The 23,027-nt window shown below is 37.5% G+C and overlaps 1 protein-coding gene across 1 annotated transcript; it reads right to left on the reverse strand.

Moving 5' to 3' along the window:
- Positions 1 to 3,384: 3,384 nt before the first annotated feature.
- On the reverse strand, positions 3,385 to 22,805 carry LOC125279811. The gene is made up of 12 exons (XM_048209896.1): positions 22,795 to 22,805; positions 21,908 to 22,157; positions 11,041 to 11,368; positions 10,881 to 10,943; positions 10,602 to 10,802; positions 10,460 to 10,519; positions 6,396 to 6,440; positions 4,749 to 4,826; positions 4,517 to 4,545; positions 4,078 to 4,131; positions 3,777 to 3,848; positions 3,385 to 3,635 (listed from the first exon to the last, which is right to left on the reverse strand). The coding sequence occupies exons 1-12, from the start codon at positions 22,803 to 22,805 to the stop codon at positions 3,516 to 3,518; spliced, it is 1,311 nt and encodes a 436-aa protein (XP_048065853.1). The 3' UTR covers positions 3,385 to 3,515.
- Positions 22,806 to 23,027: the final 222 nt, after the last annotated feature.

A 23,027-nucleotide genomic window follows, 5' to 3' on the forward strand; every position in this document is an offset into this window, starting at 1 on the left:
AAACAGAAATAGGGTGATAATTTTTTAACACTGACAGATTAAGTGAAGGCTTCTTGAGGAGTGGTGTGACAGTAGCCACTTTCAGATGAGCAGGAACCACCCCAGTTGAAAGATATTTATTTGAAAAGGACACTAGACCTGGTCCAACCGAATCAACAGTTTGCTTTAAAAACCTAGGGTGTATAACATCATATGAAGAAAAGGATGGTTTCAACTTGGCAATAGTGTCGGTGAGTGACTGAAGGAAGACAGGTTCAAAGACGTCCCAAGATGCAGACAACTCCGGGGAGAGAGGCAGCTCAGTAGGGGGAATATGAGTTACCAGCCCTAGTTTAACTACTTTTTCCTTAAAAAACTTCAAGAAGATTTTACAAAGAGCAGCAGAGGCAACAGACATAGTATTGGCCGGGAGATTAACAACAGAACTGATAACGGAAAACACGACTTTAGGTCTTGACTGATTAAGCAGTATTAAGTTTGAAAAATAGCTTGCTTTTGCAGCTTTGGCGGCTCTCTGATAAGCCAATAAACTGTCTTTAAACAACTGTAGTGTAGATTCTCCTTTTTCCACTTACGCTCGGCCTTTCTACAATCTTGCCTTAGCAACCGAGTCTCAGCAGTATGCCATAATTCAGATTTTGGTTTGTGTTTAAGTGGCTTTAGAGGAATAGTCTCATTCAATACATCGATCAGGCACTATTTAACTGACTCAGATGTTCATCTGCATCCAGGTCCGCTAGCAGGGAGTCCAGGAGTAGATGAGAACAGGACTTAGTAAAGCACTGAGCTGGAGCTGATTTCTAGAGAAAATGAATGAATGTGAATGTGTGAGATCCAAAACTCCCTAAACTGCAGTGCTCCATATCTCTCCGTTCAAATCCTCCTTCACCCGCTCTTCCCGAAAGCAGCTGTCATTTGCTGACGGAAGACATTGCAACCGCAAACTCCTGAAGAGTTACGGTAACATGAAGACAGCTTTGTTGGACGTGTCGATGACGACACAACCGGTTTAAAAGGGTTAACACCATGATTTCAGTGCACACTCGATTACCAACCGGCCCTGTTTCCCTGGTCAGGTGATCAGGTGAGTCCTCTGAAGTTCCAGCTGTAAACCATATTGAGGAAAGTGAGAGGGTCTGGGATCAGCTCATGTCCATCTCCAGAGGACAGTTCAGAGACATGAGTGGATACCTTTCAGTAACAAAACAATTTTATCACTCATAATTCAATGATTTTATTTCCAGATTTTAAAGGAACACTCCACTTTTTTGAAAATAGGCTCATTTTCCAACTCCCCTAGAGTTAAACAGTTGAGTTTTACCATTTTCGAATCCATTCAGCCGATCTCCGGGTCTGGCAGTACCATTTTTAGCATAGCTTAGCATAGATCATTGAATCTGATTAGACCGTTAGCATCTCGCTCAAAAATGACCAAAGAATTTCGATATTTTTCCTATTTAAAACTTGACTCTTCTGTAGTTACATTGTGAAATTCAATTTAAATTTTGTTTGTTTTTGTTTTTGTGTTGAAACTATGTTCGTTTGGCAGGTCCACCCTGGTTGTCAAACTTGTCATAGTTACGACACTATCACTTGGTCAATTTACACTAAACAGCCATCTCTGATAATGATTTTTTTATTAAACTTTATTATGCTATAATATTCCGCTGCTGAAATGAGCATGACGTGTGGTAAATCCGTCAGTGTCATGTTTTGATCGTGATGATGGAGCGACTAGTAAAAAATGTACATTTACTCACAAACTGGCCAGAAAACACAACTTTCGGACGCCATCTTTATTTTTCCAGCTCAACTGTCACAGAATGGAAAGAACAGGATTGTGGGATATCAAAGGATACATCTATGCTGCCTTGATAAATCGATCAGATGAAGGTATCTCAGGAAACAGGAAGTGAAGCTAACATTGGATTCGGACGTGCCTTGATGCCTTCCTACCTTGAAATGTGTCCTCTGAAGGCAGCATTTTCCAGTTTTCAGACGCAGCCTCTGTGTTTGTTAATTACTTACGTTTAGCTTTTGACTTCTGCCGATTGTATTTACACTTCAAAATTCATAAAAGTTGTTTTAATTTGTGAAGATTACCATGATGGACAAAATGTGTTAGAATCAAAGACCTTATTTTCTGAAAAGCCTATTGGAAAAATCCTATTCGGATGTTGTCGAGGTAACCACGGTGATGGTACTGTAACTTCCAGGTTTTCCTACAAAAATAAGTCATTCCTGCAGCACTATTAAACAGCAAAAACTTCAAAATAACAGAAACTCTTAAATGTGAAACACAATGACATTAAACACTATCAGATGCATCCCTTTACTAAAATATACACAAAATAACACCTAATTTCAACATTTATTCTCTCTATCCAGAGCAAAACCTAATTTTCAAAGTTATCAGGACAGTTTCATTAAGTAACTTTTTAATGAACACATTTCAGTGTAAATTTCACACAGTATGAAGTTGATGATATGATCAACATTATTGTCAACAGAAGTCAGGTTTAACCCTCATCCTCTCCTCCTGTACCTGAAACACATTATACTTTTCCTTTTTACTGAAAGCTGATATCATTGTTTTCTATTTCAATTGTTTTCATTAATTGTTTTTTATTTTTAATGCTTTTTTAAAAATAATAATTTTATTTACCTCTAAATTACTAGATTTATTAATAATGTAATTTAATAATATTATTTCAGCACATTGTTTCATACAAAATAACTTAAGAAAACTTGCTAAAACAACTCAAAAAGTCTCACATTGGGTGTCTCTGCTGACCTCTCGTGGAAAAAAAAAAATATATATAACATGATAGTTCATGACTTTTGCCACTAGATGGCTTTTAGCTCTATATGGAGCAAACAAACTGTTCCTCTGGGTCCTGAAGTCAGATTTTCTTCAGTATGCATTCAGGTATATATTTACACATTATAAAATATTTTTTTGGTAAAATTGTAGCATTTTTACTTTTCATTTTGACCATTTTTTTTGGTTTGTATTTATACTAAAGTGTCAGATATTGTAATAATTCAAGTTATGAAGGTGGACAGCAGGAGAAAAACAAAACAACAAGTAAAAAACAAGAAATACTTTGAAGAATATTTATTTGAAAGTGCTGATTCTAATATCGAATTTTAAAAAATGCTGTTACAGCTTAAAAATGCTAATGCTGTTATAATTTCACCATTTATTTGGCATTTAATGAGAATGATGTAAGAGAGTAAAAGTGTCGTCATTTTCTAGACTTTGTCCAAACCTGCAGCTCTGAATGAATAATAAAGACACTAGCATTAACTGATCAACAAGCAGACAGAAACTATACAAAAAACATGCTGAACTGAGAAAAATAAGCAATAACTACAAATAAATCAGAGCATCACTTGGGTTTGTTTGTGAACATGTAAAAGACATTGAAAGTATTTATAATGGCACTGAATGACACCATTAGGACTCAGTTCTATTAGATTCATATTCTTCTGCTCATGTGGTTTTTGTGTCATTATTTGACTGATTTGTGATGGTTCTTGTTCACAGAGGCATAAAGTTCACTGCAGTTTTCCTGAGATCCAGCTTTTGCTCCTCTGATGGAAGCATAAGTCACTTTATCATCACAGCGAACCTGAATGAACATCACAGTTATTGTTTCAACACACAATTATTACAGCATGATGTTTGAGCTCAATTCATGACACAAATTCAGAAGAAAACACAAACTATCATGTTGAGAGAAGCTGGACAACATCAAGGAAGTGTTTCTCACCTTCTCCTTTTGCTCTTGGTTTTTACTGTACGCAGTGACCTCAGAATAAGTCACATGATCATCTGTCTGCTCCTAAACACCAATGGAAATATGAATATTAAAGGCCGTTCCATCACTTTACACAGGTGCTGCAAATGTTTCAGGTAAAATATGTGTAAAACGAGCGTCATGTGACAACTTCATCTACAAGTTTAGATTAAATCTATTATTCAGACATGACTGTAGTAGACTGAGTTCAGTTCTGGCAGTTCCAGTTGTGTCCTCTAGGGGGTGTGTGTGCTTATGTTGAGTGTGAATTTACCTGTTGAGGAAGAGTGTTCTGTCCTGTTGGATAGACAGGTCGTGTTTGATGATCCTGTAAAAAGAGCAGTTATTAGTAAAATCCTCCTCCTGCATTCTCCTCTCTTGTGTGGTTTATTGATGCCAAGTTTCCACAATGACGTTATGATGACAGATCCTTGTGACATGAATGGATGTTACAGGAAAATCACCACAGTGTCAAATATACACAAATATACACAGATTATTGAAGATGAATCATATTGTTCACTGGCAGTAGATGAATGTAAATGTTGATTGTGTCGTTGGTTCATCATATTTATTCTTATCTGTGAGTTTTAGAGCAGAAACAGTTCAAATACACTAACCTGTCATTATATAATCTGACTAATACGAGTGTCATATTTCAGGATCAGAGCTTATAAACACTAATAACTCATGGATCGACCTACAATACTCACCTCAGAGTCATCAGTTCCTCTTCTGTTATCTGAAACATAACGTCAAGAGAATATTGATGATCAAACACATAATACAGTCTCCAATTAAACTGATTTCAGAAGAACTCTAGTGCTGTAGAATAGAAACATTAAACTCTGTCTGAGAGGAATTCTGTCTAAATTACACGTTTATTTCATCAGATGTTTTGGACTTTTTGTCTGTTATATAATATGAGAAACTGTAAAAACTCACCGTCTCTTTTTCTGCGAATCATCCAGAGAATAAGAGCAGGAAGGAGAACAGCGAATGAAGCGACAACAATCACAATCACTGAGAGAGAGACGATATTACAGTCATATTAATACTGATGTCCACTGAGCTCATTTTCACTACAATGAGTTCATTTAGATCCTGATTCTAGAAAAACTCCAGAGTGTGAAAACAAGCACTGAAATGAGGATGATCTTCATACACACCTAGAGAGGTTGGAGTCAGTGTTGATGCTGTAGTTGATGGTACAACTATTAAAAACAAAATCATATTATGAACACATATGAACACAACATCAATACAAAAACTCCACTGAAATAAGGATGATGTTCATACACACCTGGATCCAGAGAGTTTGATGTGACATCTGAAATCAGTGCTGTTATTGTAGTTGATGCTAAAATGATTAAAAACAAAATAGAAATGTATGAACACAACATCAAGACATTTCTTGTACAATCTGAGACTGATTTATTTCAGCTGCTGTAGACCAGAGCTAAAAAAAACAAAAACTCAATTCTATCAATCACATATGATACTCTAGTATATATACTCTTTACATTAGATTTTTATTGAGCTAGAAATATGTGTAAATTGTGCATTTTATATAGATTTGAGTTGTTCTACTTATGTATTTTCAAACAACGTATTTTTGCCTTCAAAATATTAAATATTCAGAAAAGTCGAACGCTGCATTTTGGCCAATTACAAAGCAGCAATAATTCTCAGCATGTGAGACATTTATCTCTGGGAGTCATATTAATACTGATGTCCACTGAGCTCATTTTTACTACAACGAGTTCATTTAAAAACTCCAGAGTGTGAAAACAAGCACTGAAATGAGGATGATCTTCATACACACCTAGAGAGGTTGGAGTCGGTGTTGATGCTGTAGTTGATGGTACAACTATTAAAAACAAAATCATATTTGAATGCATGAACACAACATCAAGAAAATTCTTTAACAAACTGAGACTGATTTATTTCATCTGCTGAAAAAACTCAATTCCATAAATCACATATATACGATACTCTAGTATATGTACTCTTTACATTAGCTTTTTATTGAGCTAGAAATATGACAAAATTGATCTGTATTTGAATTGTGTAAATTTGAATAAGTGTCTTTTAACAGCATTGAATATTAAAGGGCCATTTTATATAGATTTGAATTAGAATTTTTTAAACTTGAATCATGGACATTTGAAATAGAAATTTTAAGGCATAATTTTCTACTTTTGTATTTTCAAACGGCATACTTTTTGCCTGCAAATTATTAATTTCTTAAAAACTACAGATTCAGGTTTTCAACATGGATAACAAATTCAAAACACCAAATTCAATTTTCTAAAATTCAAAACACAGAAATTCAGATCGCACTGAAAGTAGGTCAGAGGTCCATCTTCCAGGTTCCACAGGGAAGAGTAGAGGATCTCGGAAAAGTGCATTTTGGCCAATTACAGAGCAGCAATAATTCTCAGCATGTGAGACTTTCATCTCTGGGGGTCATATCAATACTGATGTCCACTGAGCTCATTTTCACTACAATGAGTTCATTTAGATCCTGATTCTAGAAAAACTCCAGAGTGTGAAAACAAGCACTGAAATGAGGATGATCTTCATACACACCTAGAGAGGTTGGAGTCAGTGTTGATGCTGTAGTTGATGGTACAACTATTAAAACAAAATCATATTTGAATGCATGAACACAACATCAAGACATTTCTTTCACAAACTGAGACTGATTTATTTCAGCTGCTGTAGTCCAGAGCTAAAAAAAAAAAAAAAAAAAAATCCCTCAATTCTATCAATCACATATATACGATACTCTAGTATATGCACTCTTTACATTAGCTTTTTATGGAGCTAGAAATATGACAAAATGATCTGAATTTGAATTGTGTAAATTTGAATAAATGTCTTTTAACAGCATTGAATATTAAAGGGCCATATAGATTTATATACATTTGAATTGGAATTTTTTAAACTTGAATCCTGGACATTTGAAATAGAAATTTTAAGGCATAATTTTCTACTTTTGTATTTTCAAATGGCGTATTTTTTGCCTGCAAATATTAATTTCTTAAAAATACAGATTCAGGTTTTCAACATGAATAACAAATTCAAAACACCAAATTCAATTTTCTAAAATTAAACGCAGAAATTCAGTCGCACTGAAAGTAGGTCAGAGGTCCATCTTCAGGTTCCACAGGGAATAGAGGAACGGAGAAGTCGAATGCTCATTTTGGCCAAACACCAAATTCAGCATGTGAGACTTTTATCCCTGGGGGTTTTCGATATTTGTTTTAGTAAAATGTATATTTAGTTTGGAAATTAGCATGCGTAACAGTCAAACGTAACTATATAATTATCAAATTTCTGCTGCATTCTGTTATCAAAGTTGGATGTTAGGCTATTTCACTCGCTGGCATTTTCAGCTCAAGAATGTCACAAATAGTCATTCAGATATGCTGAACATACAGTCCCCAAAAAAAACAACCCTATAGGTATTTTTCAAGCACCTTATTACGACCTATATTTAAGTTTTAAAGTCATGCGCCCTCTAGCTGGCGTAAAAATTATGACAGTGTCGTGTTACGTCTGTTGTCATGAAATAATGTTTGACTGTCACTACCAATCAAAATGTGTGTTCATTTAAATGCAATGTGTGGACTTTTTACACCATTTGTCCTATTTTCATTTAGCAAAACTCATTTTTTATTAACAACTACACCCACCCCATCCATAAACCTACCCTTAGTGATTTATATACTGCATATACACTTCATGAGCACATGAGTTCCCTGTGATCATGCAAACCTACGATTGCATGATTGCATATTGTTATACAGTATATTGCAATGCTCTGCCAATTGAGCTACACGAAACCCAGAACCATAAGACGCAGATAAAAGGGAACAATGCATTAAAATGAAAGTGTCCTGTTGTTCGATAAGGGTTGCAAACTTTAGTAAACGCTCCTATGGGTCGTATTTTCATTTTTGAGTAATGACCTATATAGGCGTATTGGTTGGAGAACATGTTGGTAACAGCAGGCACGATTACACGATTTATTTCCGCTCAATGTCATGCAAATTGTAGGCTTATTAAATTAAATCTGAAGGGATGTGTCCGTGACCTATTAAAAATACCATGGCAGCCTGTTCATGGTCACATCGCACCTGCTGTGCTGTAAAAGGAATAGGTCTAAACAAAGCATAGGCTATGTTACTTCAATTAATTAACAGATTAACGAAAGAAAAAACTGCGTAGTATAGGCTGTGCTGAATTCTGGTTAAATCATTTGCGCTCCACAAACCTGTTCACGGAAATGATCGAAAGCGCATCCTGTTTGTTTTCTTTATTTTACGAAAGCACAGTGTTTTGTTTTTAATTTGTAAGTGTTAAAAAATAAAACTTAAATGACAGAGTATTATAACCTACTGCTGTTGAAGGAAAAAATCCAAGTGAACGCGCCGGCGCCTCACATCTGTACAGCACACACAACAGGCTATCAGTTGGATTGTTAAACTGATATTGCAGTCTGTTCATCAAAATAAAAAGCAGTCTCTATATAGCCTATAATAATGACACTGCTCGAGTTCAGCGTGACCATCGCCTCACTGTGCTGTTATGCCAAGCACAGTTTTACTCACGTGAAGAATGCTATTTTATGAGGACACTGAACAAGAGTGAAGTACAAACACTTGTTTACTAGGTAACGTTTAACAACAAATGTAGCCAACATCTCAAATAATATGGAAAATGGAAGAAAGCCCACGCCATTTGTTAACTTAAAAAAAAAAAAAAAAAAAAATGTTTTGGCTTTGCATTTAGGCTATATGTTGTTTATAATGAATGCTGCTATAATTAGTTCATACAAATGCAGCTGCTGCCATTTTGCGACTATTGTTTTATTCACTGTAATGAATTAAGATAACAAACAGATGCAATTTTAAATCAGTTTAATCTCAGATCAATATCTTATCCCCATAATTATTTATGTGGTGAAATGCTGTATGACTGTACTGTATCTCTTAAATGTGTTTCTGTCTAGTTTGAACTTTGCCACGCAAGCAACTGCTCTCACCACAGAAGCGACCGATTGATCGGATCAACATTCCGGATCAATAATTTTCGTGTAATCAATTATTTACTTATGTTGCAAGTAGCCGTGTAATAAGCGGGATAATGTACATCCGGCCTGTTATTATCTCAGAATAAACCCCTTCAGGCTGATACAAGACCCCTCTTCTTCACATCGGGGTCCTGATCATCCTGTCTGGGTTTATTTATGAGATAACAACCAGTTGGATATATTATCCCTTACATAATATATGTAGTAGGCCTATTACCTATAATCGCAAATGGCAACTAAAATAGCCCAATTTTTTTTTTTTTTTTTTTTTTAACATTATACCACAAGTTATAGGCCATTTGTGTTTACACAATGATAGAGGTTGCAATCAAGAGAGCTTTGAAGTGTGAATTAGCCTTTAAGTGCCTTAATAAGCCTACAGTTTGCATGATATTGAGTGGAAATAAATCATGTAATCGCGCCTGTTATATTCAACACATCTGAATGATCATTTGTGATGTTCTTGAGCTAAAAATGCCAGTGAAATAGCCTAACATCCAACTTTGATAACAGAATGCAGCAGAAATATAGTAATTATAGAGTTATGTGTGAACTGAGCTAGATGATGACATCCCTGTTTACTGTAGTGCTGATATAGATAAATGAACTAAATTAATAACTATTCTTACATTGGAATGAATCAGTATTTAAGTAATTAAGCTGGACAATGACACCATTTTCTTCTGGAGCTGCTGTGCAGCCAACATTATATACCAGTTATCACTGTAAAGCTGCTTTGACACAATCTGCATTATTAAAAGCGCTATAAATAAAGGTGACTTGACTTGATGTGTGACTGTTACGCATGCTAATCACTTCTATACTAAATATACTTTATACTGAAACAAATATTGTAGCAGAAACCCCCAGAGATGAAAGTGTCACATGCTGAGAATTATTGCTGCTCTGTAATTGGCCAAAATGCAGCGTTCGACTTTTCCAAGATCCTCTACTCTTCCCTGTGGAAACCGGAAGATGGACCTCTGACCTACTTTTAGTACGATTTGAATTTCTGTGTTTAGAATTTTAGAAAATTGAATTTGGTGTTTTGAATGTTAAATTTGTTATTAATGTTGAAAACTTGAAGCTGTATTTATTTATTTATTTTGTTTTTTAATTTTGCAGTCTAAGAATTCAGAACAAAAAATAAGCTGTGTGAAAATACATATGTAGAAAATTATGCCATAAAAAAAAAAAAAAATCAATTTTGTTAAATATCAAATGTCCAGTATTCAAATTTTAAAAATTCAAATCTGTATAAAATGGCACTTAATATTCTATTCTGTTAAATGACTGGTCAATAATTCAAATTTACACAATTCAAATTCAGATCATTATTTCATATTTCTATCTCAAGCTGACTTCCTGTTAGAATAGAAATAAGAAAGACATGAATAAACAGTTTAGTAAATGCAGCTGCTGTCCTCTCAGAGTTTGGAGTATTTAATGTCTTCTGATTCTCTGTACAAATGAAAAGGATGGATTAATTAAAGCCAGTGTGAACCAGTGAAGTGAGAGACTGATGATGTGTGACAGTGATCATGTGATCATGAACCTTGTGTAGGAGCTGCTGCTGTAGTTTGGCTTGATTTCTTCTCAGAGTTTGAGCTGCTGACTGGAATCAGAAGATGAATGTTCAGATGTTCATCTGTAGGACATTAACATCATATTTTACAGTAGTAATAGTTGTTTCTCACCTGAATACTTGACAGTGTATCTGACTGAGGTCTGGAGTTGATTTCTGAGAGTAAGCTGACATCTCCACTCTCTGTTGTCATCTTCATTCAGGAGTGTTGTAGTCAGAGTGATGATACAGTGACCTGATGAGAATAATATCTGATATCTGGAGTCTGTCTTCAGATCAACACCAGCCTGATTCACCCACAACAGATGAAGTCCTCTCAGAACGGAACCCAATAATCACAGGAGAATCCATCATATGAATACAACCTGACAGGAGAGAGTCACAGAGCGACCTGGACTGATCTCAGTCTGTGAGATGATGAAGATGAATGATGATGATGATGGAGACACTGAAACTGAACACAAGACACAAATCACAGACTCTTCAATCATCATGTGAGTTTAAAGGGAGAATCTGCTCTTTTTAAATTGATCACATAATCATAAACTCACCATGAAGAACATGCAGATAAACATAAGCATCAGTTCCTTGTTTTTGTCCATTCACAAATTGTTGGCAGCTGTAAAATCCATAATCTTTTTTTTTTTTGACTTTGTTGATGTTCAGAGAGCAGTCAGACCCCAGACTCAGTCTCTCATGTCTCTCTGTGTCTTTCTTCTTTATCCCTCCATTAATCAGTTCAACTGTTGAATGTGTGGATCTGTTACTGTAGGTCCATGTAGTTGATTTACAGTCAGGAAAGAGCATTATTACAGGACAGACACGGACATTTTCACCAGAACTGTTGAACACATGAGTCTCATCCACTCCACTGATTACCTGAAACACAGTATATTTGACTGATCATTATGATATATTAGGGGCAGTTGTGGTCAGATTTATAACAGCTTACTCCAGCACAAACCCTCTTTTGGTGTTAAAAATCTACTGTCAGGATTTACTAAAGTCACACAGTGAGAAATTAGCACTGAAAAGGTGTGGACACAGTTATCTTTGCAGCTGAGCTTATTGAATAATGCATTTGTAGGAGTTTCCCTTTCAGATGCCCTGTTTAATAAATCTGTCCTCTAATGGTTAGAGAGTCTTGTAACCTGAAGGTCATGGGTTCGAGTCTCAGTACAGCAGTAATGTAGGTGTGGGAGTGAATGAACAGTGCTCTCTTCAGCTCTCTTACACTGTAGGAGCTAAATCTGATAATTTAAGTTACTGAGTTGTTTGATCCCGCAGTAATTAGGTTGACTAATTTTCTTGCTTTGATGTTACGTTGTTTACTTCCTCCAGAAGAAATGAGAAGACCATTCTTCCATTGCATCACCATACACAGTTTATCACAAAACACCACCGTGTATAATGTCTCATTTAGTATCCAATACATAGGCCTACTTTAAAAGGAAGTCTCACATGTGTTCATCACTTTCGGGCTGTTGCGGTCAAAACCTTTTTGCCCTTCCGGGTCATAACCCACCTACAGCATTAGGAAGGCTGTCTATATACACAAGCTGTGTCCCAATTCAGGAGCTGCACACTTCATAGTGCATGACAGGAGTGGACCTTTGAAGTGAAGGAAGGTCTAACTGAGGTACAGGGTTCACCAGGTCTGCACAACAAAACCATCCCAAAAGTAGCATCATCACAGAACAAGTAAAAGTATCCCAATTCCAAACAATGAGCCGAGCGTCGTTACATGGCTAGCGGCTGTGTGACAGACAGCTGACAGCATACAGGAAAGGGATGCAGAGAATTTTTATGACTTTCTATTTGGTTTTCACATGCTTCACTGCTGGCGACCATATGAACAGGTAAAACATGTATGTGTAGTGATGTTTGTGACGTGTCTGAAACATCACCATCATTAAATACATGGCCAATGAGGTACAGCTCTGCTTTTGTATATAAATCTGTTGTTCATGCCCCCTGGAGTTCGTCTTGGTCGAAAGCTCGCCCCTTTTCTTTCACTGCTGTGGACTGCAGAGTGTGACGTCGGTCCACAAAGGCTGTGTGTGTGTGTGTGTGTGTCTCTCCAACCCTCGCTCTGGGCCGCGCTGCTGCTTTGGGTCGTTGACACTTCTGGTCCAGTGGCTAAGTGGGCCTGACATTTGTTTTCTTTTTGTTTCTTTTGTGGTCATAATATTTTTCGTTTGAGTTAATTTGTTCATTTTGTTATTTGTATTGATTTATCTTTTGTATTACTGTCACCAACCCTCAGTTTTGTGATTTTGACTGTGTGATAACAGTCACTATTAATTGGAGTGATTAGCGCTATGCGGTATTTGTGATCTCGGTTATATATTGAAATCTTGAGCCGTGATCAGTTCTGAGTTTGTGTGATCTTTGTTGTTGTGATTTTTAAACTTATTTTGTTCATTTGAGTATTGCAAGTTTTCTTGGTTTTGTTTATATTTGTTTAGTACATTGATTCTGACTGTTTTGTTTATTTGTTTATTTATGTTGGTTCGGTCTGTTTGTCTTCTTAAGTGATTTTTCCTTCTCTTTTTGTATTTCGCAGGAGCTGAGCGTTCCTTGTGTTACGGCCCAAGCCTTCGTATTTATTATTATTATCATTTAGTGTGGTGTATATTTTTCTCTCTGTATTATTTTGGTCCATTCTCTTCTCCCGAGGGTAAGCTCCGCCCCTGTGCACCTGCGGCCCATTCATTCACGACGCTCTGGGTTGGATATAAAGCCACCGGTATACTTCACTTTCCGCGCCCGGATCTTTCAAAGTACACTAAACAATAGCCTTGTCCAAATACCCACACTAGCGGTCTTTGCACTTGACCACTTGTCTACTTACATGACGTATTTCCTGTATTTGTCTCAAAGTGTTCAAGTGGGTGTGAAGACCTGCAAGTGTGTGTAGAACTTTTGATTGCCTGATGGGACACACTAACAGTCCTGCAAAAAATGCAAGCGTTTAAAGCTTCTTTTTTTAAATGATTATTTTCAGTGCTCTGCATTTTAAAATTAATTTCTAAATGTCTGTTCAGTAGTCGCTATGTAACTATCAGAAGACACAATTTTAAAATGGTGGATGCTTCTTTGAAAAAGCAGTCACAAATGTTGTACAAAATACACATTGCCCACTCATCTGTGCATCAATAAAATGTGCGACACATTATATTTTACTACCAAACTATATGTATTATATAAATCATTTAACTTGCCGTCGTATGTTTTCATTGACATCTCGTGATTTCGGGGCATGTGAGTTCCCTGAACATAATGCATGATGGGATACGCTTAGCCTCGAATACTGCTCAGAAGCGGTGTTCAGGATAAGTGTGGAGTTTAGTGTGCATTAAGGGCACTGCACTTGGGGATTTTTAAGACATGGGACAGTCTTGCTCACTTACTTCCTGTCGTGTGCACAAGCTCTCAAGTGGCCAAGACTGCAAGTGTGGGTATTTGGACAAGGCACACAGATGCGCACGGACCGAGTTTGCGCAGTACAAGTTTTTCTATACCAGACATTGTGTCATCAACCGGACATTCCCTGGGCAGGATCAGAGAAAGAAAAATAGTGCATCCACCATTGCAACATAGTTCAGAAGATACACCAAGAGAACAGGAATCAAAAACGATTTACTCGTCTTATTTTTGAACAGCTTGTTACATACTCTTCTTCGACGATTGCACATTGTGCTCAGTACTGTGCGTATTGCCACCTAGTGGACTCTTCTGTCCTGCTTGCGGAAGCGCTGTTGCACGCGCACTTTTGGGCTGCACGCGGACAGGGTAGAAAATGTTTTGTGTTGCTGTTTGAGCGCTCGCGCTGAAGCTAAAGATGATCATCAATACAATGAAGTGCTGTGTGTGGAGTGAATGAACAGTGCTCTCTCTCTGTGTGTGTGGATGGGTTAAAAGCAGAGCAGAAATTCTCACTTTATATTTTGCATAAAAGGCTGGATGTCTTTAAATTTTAGATTATTACATTTGGACTGACTGAAACTTTTACATCTTGAGACCAGAGGACTCAAGATTAAGAAATCGATGGTGAAGAATCTGATTGTTTTATTTGACAAAGCTTTTAAATTTGATGAGCAAATAAATGCTGTTGTCAAATCCAACTTTTTCCACTGGAGACTTCTGGATAAACTCAAGACGTTTCTCTCTTTTAAGGAGCTTGAGAAAGTCATTCATGCCTTTATTTCTTCAAGTCTTGATTATTGTAATTCTCTGTATAGAGGAGTTAGTCAGACAGCGTTGTCACGTTTGCAGCTGCTTGATGCTGACAGGGACGTGAAAACAAGAGCATTTTACCCTGATTTTATCTTCTCTTCATTGGTCACCAGTGTGTTTCTGAGTAGAATTGAAGCTTTTGTTGTTTGTTTTCAAATCTTTAAATGGGTTGGCACCACCTTACCTCACAGACCTTTAAAACAGCAGACATCTACTAGATCTCTTAGTTCCTCTGATCAGCTGCTTTAATTGTTTCTAGATTAAACTCAGGGGTGACGGATCTTCTCTGTAGCTTCATCTAGACTGTGAGATCTTTTACCCTCACATGTTAGAGCAGATCCAACTATATCTAGTGTTAACACTCTGAGGTCTAAAAACGCGCCAGCGCGTTTTGCAGGTTTTTTTCACATTGCAGCAAAACAGACTTAAAATACTCTGTCATTTTTTGTCATAGAGACATAAGTAATACATCAATTGAAACTATAGAATGTCTTCTTTTATTTGTGTACACTCAGAGTAAAAACAAAATGTTGTGCTTTTTGTAAAATAAAGAAAACTAACATGATGCGTGATCTCTCATCTCCCTCTGAACGAAGTCCAATCTGATAGTTCTCAGAAAATGAAGTGTAACTTAGTGAATACTAATCACAAAAAATTCATACTTATGTCTAACAAAACGTTGAAATGTCAGGTTTTAAATCGTGCAAGTCAAATCGAAAACAAACATTCTGTGTTTATGTAATCTGTATGAAAAGAGAGCCATGTCAGAAGTCCGTGATTCAGCTCATTACCCACTAATGCGGCCACACCCACGGAGCCAGCGCTATTCACAGGCAAATTCAGAGACAACACATGCATTCATCATCTCAATCGTGTATTTATTGCCTTGAAAATTGTTTATCTGGATGAAAAAGCCATGGTTAGCGATCTCTGGAAGACATTCAGTAAATTCCTGTTTGTTTTCTTCTATTGATAAGTTTTTCATTCATGGAATATCGTCTTCTTCTTAGGTGAATTTGTGGACTAAAATGCACAGAGCGCCCTCCGGCTGCAGTATGAATTGCAAACACCAGCGCTCATAGAGATAACAGAATATTAAATAAAAAATAACTCCTCTGTATAGAAAATTGACATAAACATATGAGAATCCTATATTTCTCCAAATGTGCATGCTTTTAAACTAAAAGCCTATATTCAGACTCTTTGATCACAGAAATACATTATATTTTAAAGTATAATATAAAACCATTATTTTATATTGTAATAAAAATTTTTCTGTTGTTTCATTACCATGATGAGCTTGAGACATCACAGAAGGTTTTTTTTCACAGCCTACCTGACTGAAATGCCTCATTAATATGCAAGTCTTTTCAGGTCATTACTATTCAATTCTTTTGTCTTCACAGGTGAGAATGAGCCATTATTCATGGAGATTCACGCCTCCATGCATACCGTGTTTCTTGGCAAAAAGTGTCTTACAAAAACTAAATCAGTATATTGTTATAAATGAAAGAGTAGTCAGCATAATTTTTACATAATTTTGAAGCAAAAACTCTAGTCTACAACCATCAATACCCAAAAGTCTTGTGAACACAGATTTAATATACTTTTATTGGCCTTATATCAGTGACTTAAGTTTTTTGTTTTTTCAGTAACCACGCATAAACGTTATTCCTTCAAAAACACAAACATGTACACACATGTTCCTCCATATTATGGTAGCCTAGTTTGTGCTGAATACAGTGTAATGACACTTGTGTCATTAATATGTTTATGAACAACTGAAAAAAGCACAAATGTCAGGGCATGTCAAAACTTCTCCAGGCCCCAAATCAGCCTCAGACTCCAGAGGGTTAAAACTCATTTATTATCTCACACCTTTAATTCTACTGGGTATTGAGGACTGTTTTACATTGAATTTCTGCGCTTACATAAACTAAATCATTTCCCCATGAACACAATCATCTCACTCTCCAGAATAAAGTGTTTGTCTTGATCATGTAGCTGTTGAAATCTCTGAATATGAAGATAATTGTTGATCATCAGATGTTTGAGTGACTCTATGTCCAGTATCAGGAATAATACAGTATGATCTGTATGTATCAATACACAACTCTGAGATCACAACGTGAATGTGTGCAAGAATAAACTGAGCATGTTCAAATCAACTCTTTCCAGACTAATTCCACTAAATGTCTTTAGAGAAAATCCAGATTTCTTTACCTGTGAGAAGTGAAGAGAGAATGATCAGTCCCAGCAGACACAGATCACACTGATCAGCCATTTTCTGTTTCTGTCAGTCTTTCTCTTCATTATATAGTTACAGCTCTTTCTTCAGATCAGGATCAGGGCTGGTCGTGTCTAAAGAAAGAACTTCCTCTGATCTGAACTGAGTGTAGTTCTGGTATATAGTTGTCATTTAGTGACACGATGCCAATGCATAATGGAGAAGTGTTGATTTGTTCTTCACTGATGTTTAAATGTAATGTACAGTACACTTCTACTGTAATAGGAACAGTCCCTGAAGATCAACTCATGGTTGATGTTCAAGAGCACAATGGTAACAGCTCAGGGAGTTTAACCTACAGTCATTCTGTTTCCACACAGACTTTGACACGACAGCAGCTGTCAAACATGTTCTTCAGTGTGATAAAGTGCATATTATAAACCACATTGGCTCAGCACATATCTGATCTGAGCACAGTTCTTTGCATTACTGTTAGTTTCACTTCTTTCTTTTAGCAGTTTCCTACATGCAGTTCAAATCTAGAAATAAAAACATTAAATTATTAGTGATTAAAGTGGTTTGTTAATGAAAGACTATTCATTATAAATGTTATAAATATCAGTTGTTTTAAAGCAGATAAATCAAGTGTAGAGTCAGTTCTGGCAGGTCACGTCAGTCAAAGCTCTCATCAGCTGACTGTCAGGTGACTCACGTCTACCTATAGGAATACGACGTCTATCACAGCATCCATATATAAGCTCCTCAGTATTATCAGCAGTTATCGCCTTTCTCAGTTAATTAAATGGTAAATTCAACAGGCAAAAGAGCATCATCTCACTAGGAAGTGTGCAATCAGGAATTAGCGAGAGGGATTCGTTCCCCACATGGATTTCACCTCTTGAATACGCAAATTCGCCGCCATGATTTGGAAGTGACTGAGTTAGCATTGCTTCTTCGCATCGCTGCTATTAGCTGTGGACTCGCTGACGTTATACTAATGACTGACTCAAGAACAAGTTCAGATGGATCCGGATCTGCAAAGGATTTCAAGAGAAGATCAAGCATCCACGTCACAGCCAGCTATTTCACTCTCCTTCATTTCTGCATGTTTCCACAAAGCTAAGCTCCTTTTAATGCTCATGGGTTTAAAGCTATCAGGTTATGGGCAACATGTCTGTGCAAAGCTTTTGCGGATCGTATTGGCAATGTGCATTACTATAAGCATACTATAAGCACATGCTGTAGTAAGTTTATGCTGTGGTCACTGAACTAAATTTCAGTCAAGGAGACGCCATCAAAGAGCACCCATAGCACTGAGGAAATATTTTTTACCTCGCATTTGTTTGTACATGAACATCCATCTGGCAAAGTGGCCAGAACGGCAGGGAGTAATTTTATTTATTTTATTTATTTATTTATTTATTTATTTTTTTTTTTTTTTATTTTTTTTTTAATTACCCATAGCGCAGCGTGCTGACATGCCCATCGTGTTTCACTAAGTTTCTTCAACTCAACTGGCTGTTCGGATGGTTCAAGCTTCTGTTTTTTCTTGAAAATGTCATTGATCACTGAACCAGAAAAAAAAAAAATTGTAGAGCATTTGAACAATCTCGAAACACAGCAGCAGGCTGGATAGAACCAGATTAACTCTATGTGCATGACAGTCCACATATAATGTGTGAGGCTCCTCTTTTGCTGAACTTCTTCCTGCACCCCTTGTTGTTACAGCCCTGACATCACCGCAGCTCCATCATAGCACTGGCCAATGCAGGCGTTGACATCGATGTTAAAATAACTGAGAGTTCTTTTAATACATTGTAGAAGAGAATCCGCATCCAATCCATCAGCTGGCGTAAAGTTCAAAAACTCCTCCATAATATTCCTGGCATGAAGGTAGCGGACTACTACTGAAATTCTGTTCTCTCTCATCAACAATTAATGCAAAACAACCAGCACCATTCAGTTAATCACTGATTTGTTTTCTTACCATATCAGCCATAATAGTGATTATCTAATTTTGCACTTCATGATGAGTGTTGATGTGTGTTTATTTATTTATTTATTTATTTTTTTGGTCAAAAATGTTGTTGACATTGAGGAGTTTGACAAAATTTCCCCTGTTTCGCTGACTGCTCATCCTCTCTGTGGCAATGCTGAGCACTGGCCTGACATGCTGCAAACTTTCGACCACTGCCTTCATATAGTGCTGATTTTCTTCCACCACTTTAGAATGTGCCTTATCTATAATGTTCAGTATTTTTGAGCCTTCTTCCATCAAAAACTTGTGTGCAGCACCAACATTATGTGCTTTAAAACTCAGCTGTGCTTTATGCCTAGTTCTGGAATCCAGAAATTGTGAACGCTGGCTCTAGACGGACACCACGGCCTCCCACAGCTGCAAAATGTCTGCATAAAAAACAAAATGCTGCATCCTTATCAACAGAATACTCCAGCCAGTCAAATTGGTCACACCATCCAGACTAGAAGCTTCTTTGCTGGTTTCCAAACATCTGGGTTGGATATTTACTGATAACGGATGCTGCCATCTCTGCATCCATGGCAAACGTGTCAGTGGACTGCTTTGTGTCAGACTCTGTACAATCAACATCTGAACCGTTCTCAACATCTGGCTGTTCTCGTTTTTACGAGGAAATAAATTGGAAATTAGAAACCTCCTCCTCCCGGTAGGCGCGACCTCGTGCTGTTGATGGAACAACCAGGGAGGGGGGGTGGACGTCCTGCAGACTTACACGTGGGTGAGGGAGGTGCAGGCAGGTACGAGTTATGACAACTTTGAGTGAATTTACGTTGCACCAACAAGCTACATGGAGTTAGAGGAACTTAATTTGTAGCATAAACACAAATTTTCAGGTTGATTACTCAAAAAAAATAAGTCGCCCCCAACTACCAGAGTTAACATGTATATTTAACATGTTTCTTTAATGAACAAGTAAGATACTACTTGTCACTGGCATTAGCGCAGTCAATAGTAACCACAAAAACTTCAACATTACAGAACTCTTTTAAATGTCAAACATAACAGCATTAAACACTAACAGGTCTTCACCTTCACTAAAAACAAATAAATTAACACTTAATTTCAACATTTATTCTCCTTGTCCAGTCCTATGCAAAGCATCCTGGGAACTAGAAATCCACTGCCAAAAAAGTAATCAAGGCAAGGCGAGTTTTTTTATATAGCACATTTCATGCACAATTATAATTCAAAGAGCTTTACATAAAAAAAAAAAAAAGCAAACAAATATATGATAATTAAAACGGAATGCATAAGAAATAAAAATATCAATAATAGCAGAGAATATCTAAATGGAAGAGTCTGAGAGTTTTAGTCAAATATTTGTCAGGTATTCTGTGTGTTTAAACAGGAGCTTTGCAGACAAATCTTCCTGGAACCACCAGGAATAACAGGCACAGAGGACTTATATTACAATCCCCACAATAAATGTCATGGGAATAGCCAGAAACATGCAGCCCTGGATCATTGGCATCACCACCCAAATATCTAAATATCTATACAGCAGTGGATCCTGAACTGGTGTATCATATTTGTCGATCTTACTCTGGGACTTCCCCATACTGGCTGTCTTTCTCTGTGGTTTTCTGGATACTAAATAATCTGTAGGACGTCTCCAACAGATCCAATTTTTCACCTAAAATCAGCCAGGAAGAGCTCTAGGACTGACTCTCCAGTCCACACTCAGTTGATTTGGTCCCCGACCCCAGCTTCACTCAAACCCACTATACTCTCACCACACTGTTTCAATTTCTTTTTATCAAAGAAATCTCTCAACCACACTGGCTTACCACAGAGCTGTCTCAACCACTATGGTTTATCCCTTTTCCACAAAGCTTTAGCATAATTTTCTATGTATTTTTTAATTTTTAATTTGTCTCTTATCAGAGAAATTTGATGCCACCAGGGCTAATGGCACAAAGGCTTTCTTCCCAATTCTCCCAGCTCATCCACCCAGACAGCATTAAAAATGCATTAAAACAGTCAGGAATAAAAAATAAAATAAAAATAAAAACAAGAAAAAGAATTAAAAGACTTGCATATAAAAAGAAAGCGCAATCAGTCTGACGTACAGTGACACAGTGCTCATTCAGTAAACGCACATCTAAACAGAAGTGTTTTGAGTCTGGATTTGAATGTGGCTACTGTTGGAGCACATCTGATCTCTTCTGGAAGCTGGTTCCAGCTGCGGCTGGCGTAACAGCTAAAAGCAGACTCTCCTTGCTTTGAGTGAACCCTTGTTATTTCTAAGTGACTTGATCCTGATGATCTGAGTGATCTGTTAGGTTTATATTGTATGAGCATATCTGCAATGTATTGAGGTCCTAGACCATTGAGTGATTTATAAACGAGTAACAGTACTTTAAAATCAACTCTAAATGCAACTGGAAGCCAGTGCAAGGACCTGAGGACTGGTGTGATGTGTTCATGTTTTCTGGTTCTGCTCAGAACAATATGCCTGGACACTTGTTCTAGGGGCAATACAGCCAGTAGAAAGGCAAGGTTTCACCATGGGCTGAAAGAGTGGAGGCAGATTGGTGTGATTATCACCCGATGCGTGCCATGGTGCCATGCCCATTTTTGAACTCGCCCATGTGACCAGTGCTGAAGCAGTCTCAAATGCATCAATACAAGAGGTGTGACCGCGGCTGTAAATGCCATATGCCCCAGGTGCCTCTGAAATTACTTCAGTTTTCCCAGTTGACCAGCTCCAGATGGCTAAAGTGCCTGTGCTTGAACAACAGATCTTGTGAGATCAGTACTGAAATGCCAGTTCTGAACAGTATCAGTACTGAACAGATCTAGTATTGAAATGCCGACACTCAAACACAAAGCGTAGTAAGAGTCTGTGGAAGCTTGTGCAGGGCCTGATTCAAGACATACAGATCCACAGCATTTCTTGGATACGATGAAGTACGGGCTGTAAGTTCCCAACCTCATGCGGAGGGGCAGTGAGGTGGAACGCAAGGGCCCAACCCAGGAGGCATAGCGTGATAGTCTTCCTGTGATGATGTAGACGCTGCAGGAGGAAACCCTTAGCAATGGGCAGGAGGAGGAGCAGACCCTGGTGGTGCAGAATGCGTTTGATCGCTTCTGTCTGCTTCTGTGCTGCTGGGAAATGCTGGGCAAATTCCTCAACGGTGCCGCTGAAGAGACCGGCCTGGAAGCTGGGGGAGTCGAGAAAGCAAAGTTTGTCTCAGTCAGGTTCAGACGTTAATGGATTACTAATGTAAACCTCGTCTGACCAAGGGCCCACACAGTGACTTTTGTCGGCCTAAAGGTCCATCACTGAACGTTCCTGCATTAAACTGAATTCAGAACCGAGTTCTGTACCAAGTTCTGAGTTCAGTACCTTCATGCAGCACTTTTGGTGCTTTGGACTGGTGTACTTGCAGGAGGGCCATAGCATGCAATGCAGAGGCAGCCTGTCCAGAGGCACTATGAGCCCTGATGGCCTACCACAGAGCTGTCTGAACCACTAAGATCTTACAGGCCTTACGGGACTTAAATGCACCGCATGGAACTGTTCTCTGACTCATTTTTTGAGGTAAGAGCTCCGTGGATGAAAACATGAACACACTGGATAGCCGCTTTGTAAACAAAATGAAGTTGTGCTTCTGATGAAATGAGGCACTGACACTGTTTTTCGTGTTTGATACTTTAAAGCTTCTTGCTTTTAAGCAATCTGTTGAATAAACATCTAATATTCTATATAAATAAATGCTATGTGACTGGAGTGCTAGTTTGCAGAGCTCGTGCTAACATACCCATGTTATGATTTCTATAAAAAAAATGCTTGCTCACAGCTCACTCATTTCGAACTTTGTTTTACCCCTAAACGAAGAACGAAAAAGAACTTTTTGAAGTATATACTTTGTTTGAAGTATATCGGGGCCTTGAGGATTACTCTGGGTTCAAGCCAAATTCCAAGATCGGAGCCCTCCTTCTGACAGCACACCAGATAAACACTATATCTGATTTGATGTATGTGTGAACTTGTGAAATGATGGAATTTTAAAAGTGCGATTTTTTTTTTT

Source organism: Megalobrama amblycephala, linkage group LG1 (assembly GCF_018812025.1).
Source record: "Megalobrama amblycephala isolate DHTTF-2021 linkage group LG1, ASM1881202v1, whole genome shotgun sequence".
NCBI classification, from domain to species: Eukaryota; Metazoa; Chordata; class Actinopteri; order Cypriniformes; family Xenocyprididae; genus Megalobrama; species Megalobrama amblycephala.

Coding starts and splice junctions, on each gene's coding strand:
- LOC125279811 (XM_048209896.1), bottom strand. Junction 10,803..10,880: donor ACAGACTGAGATCAGTCCAG/GTCGCTCTGTGA, acceptor CCGTTCTGAGAG/GACTTCATCTGTTGTGGGTG. Junction 3,636..3,776: donor ACCAAGAGCAAAAGGAGAAG/GTGAGAAACACT, acceptor ATGTTCATTCAG/GTTCGCTGTGATGATAAAGT.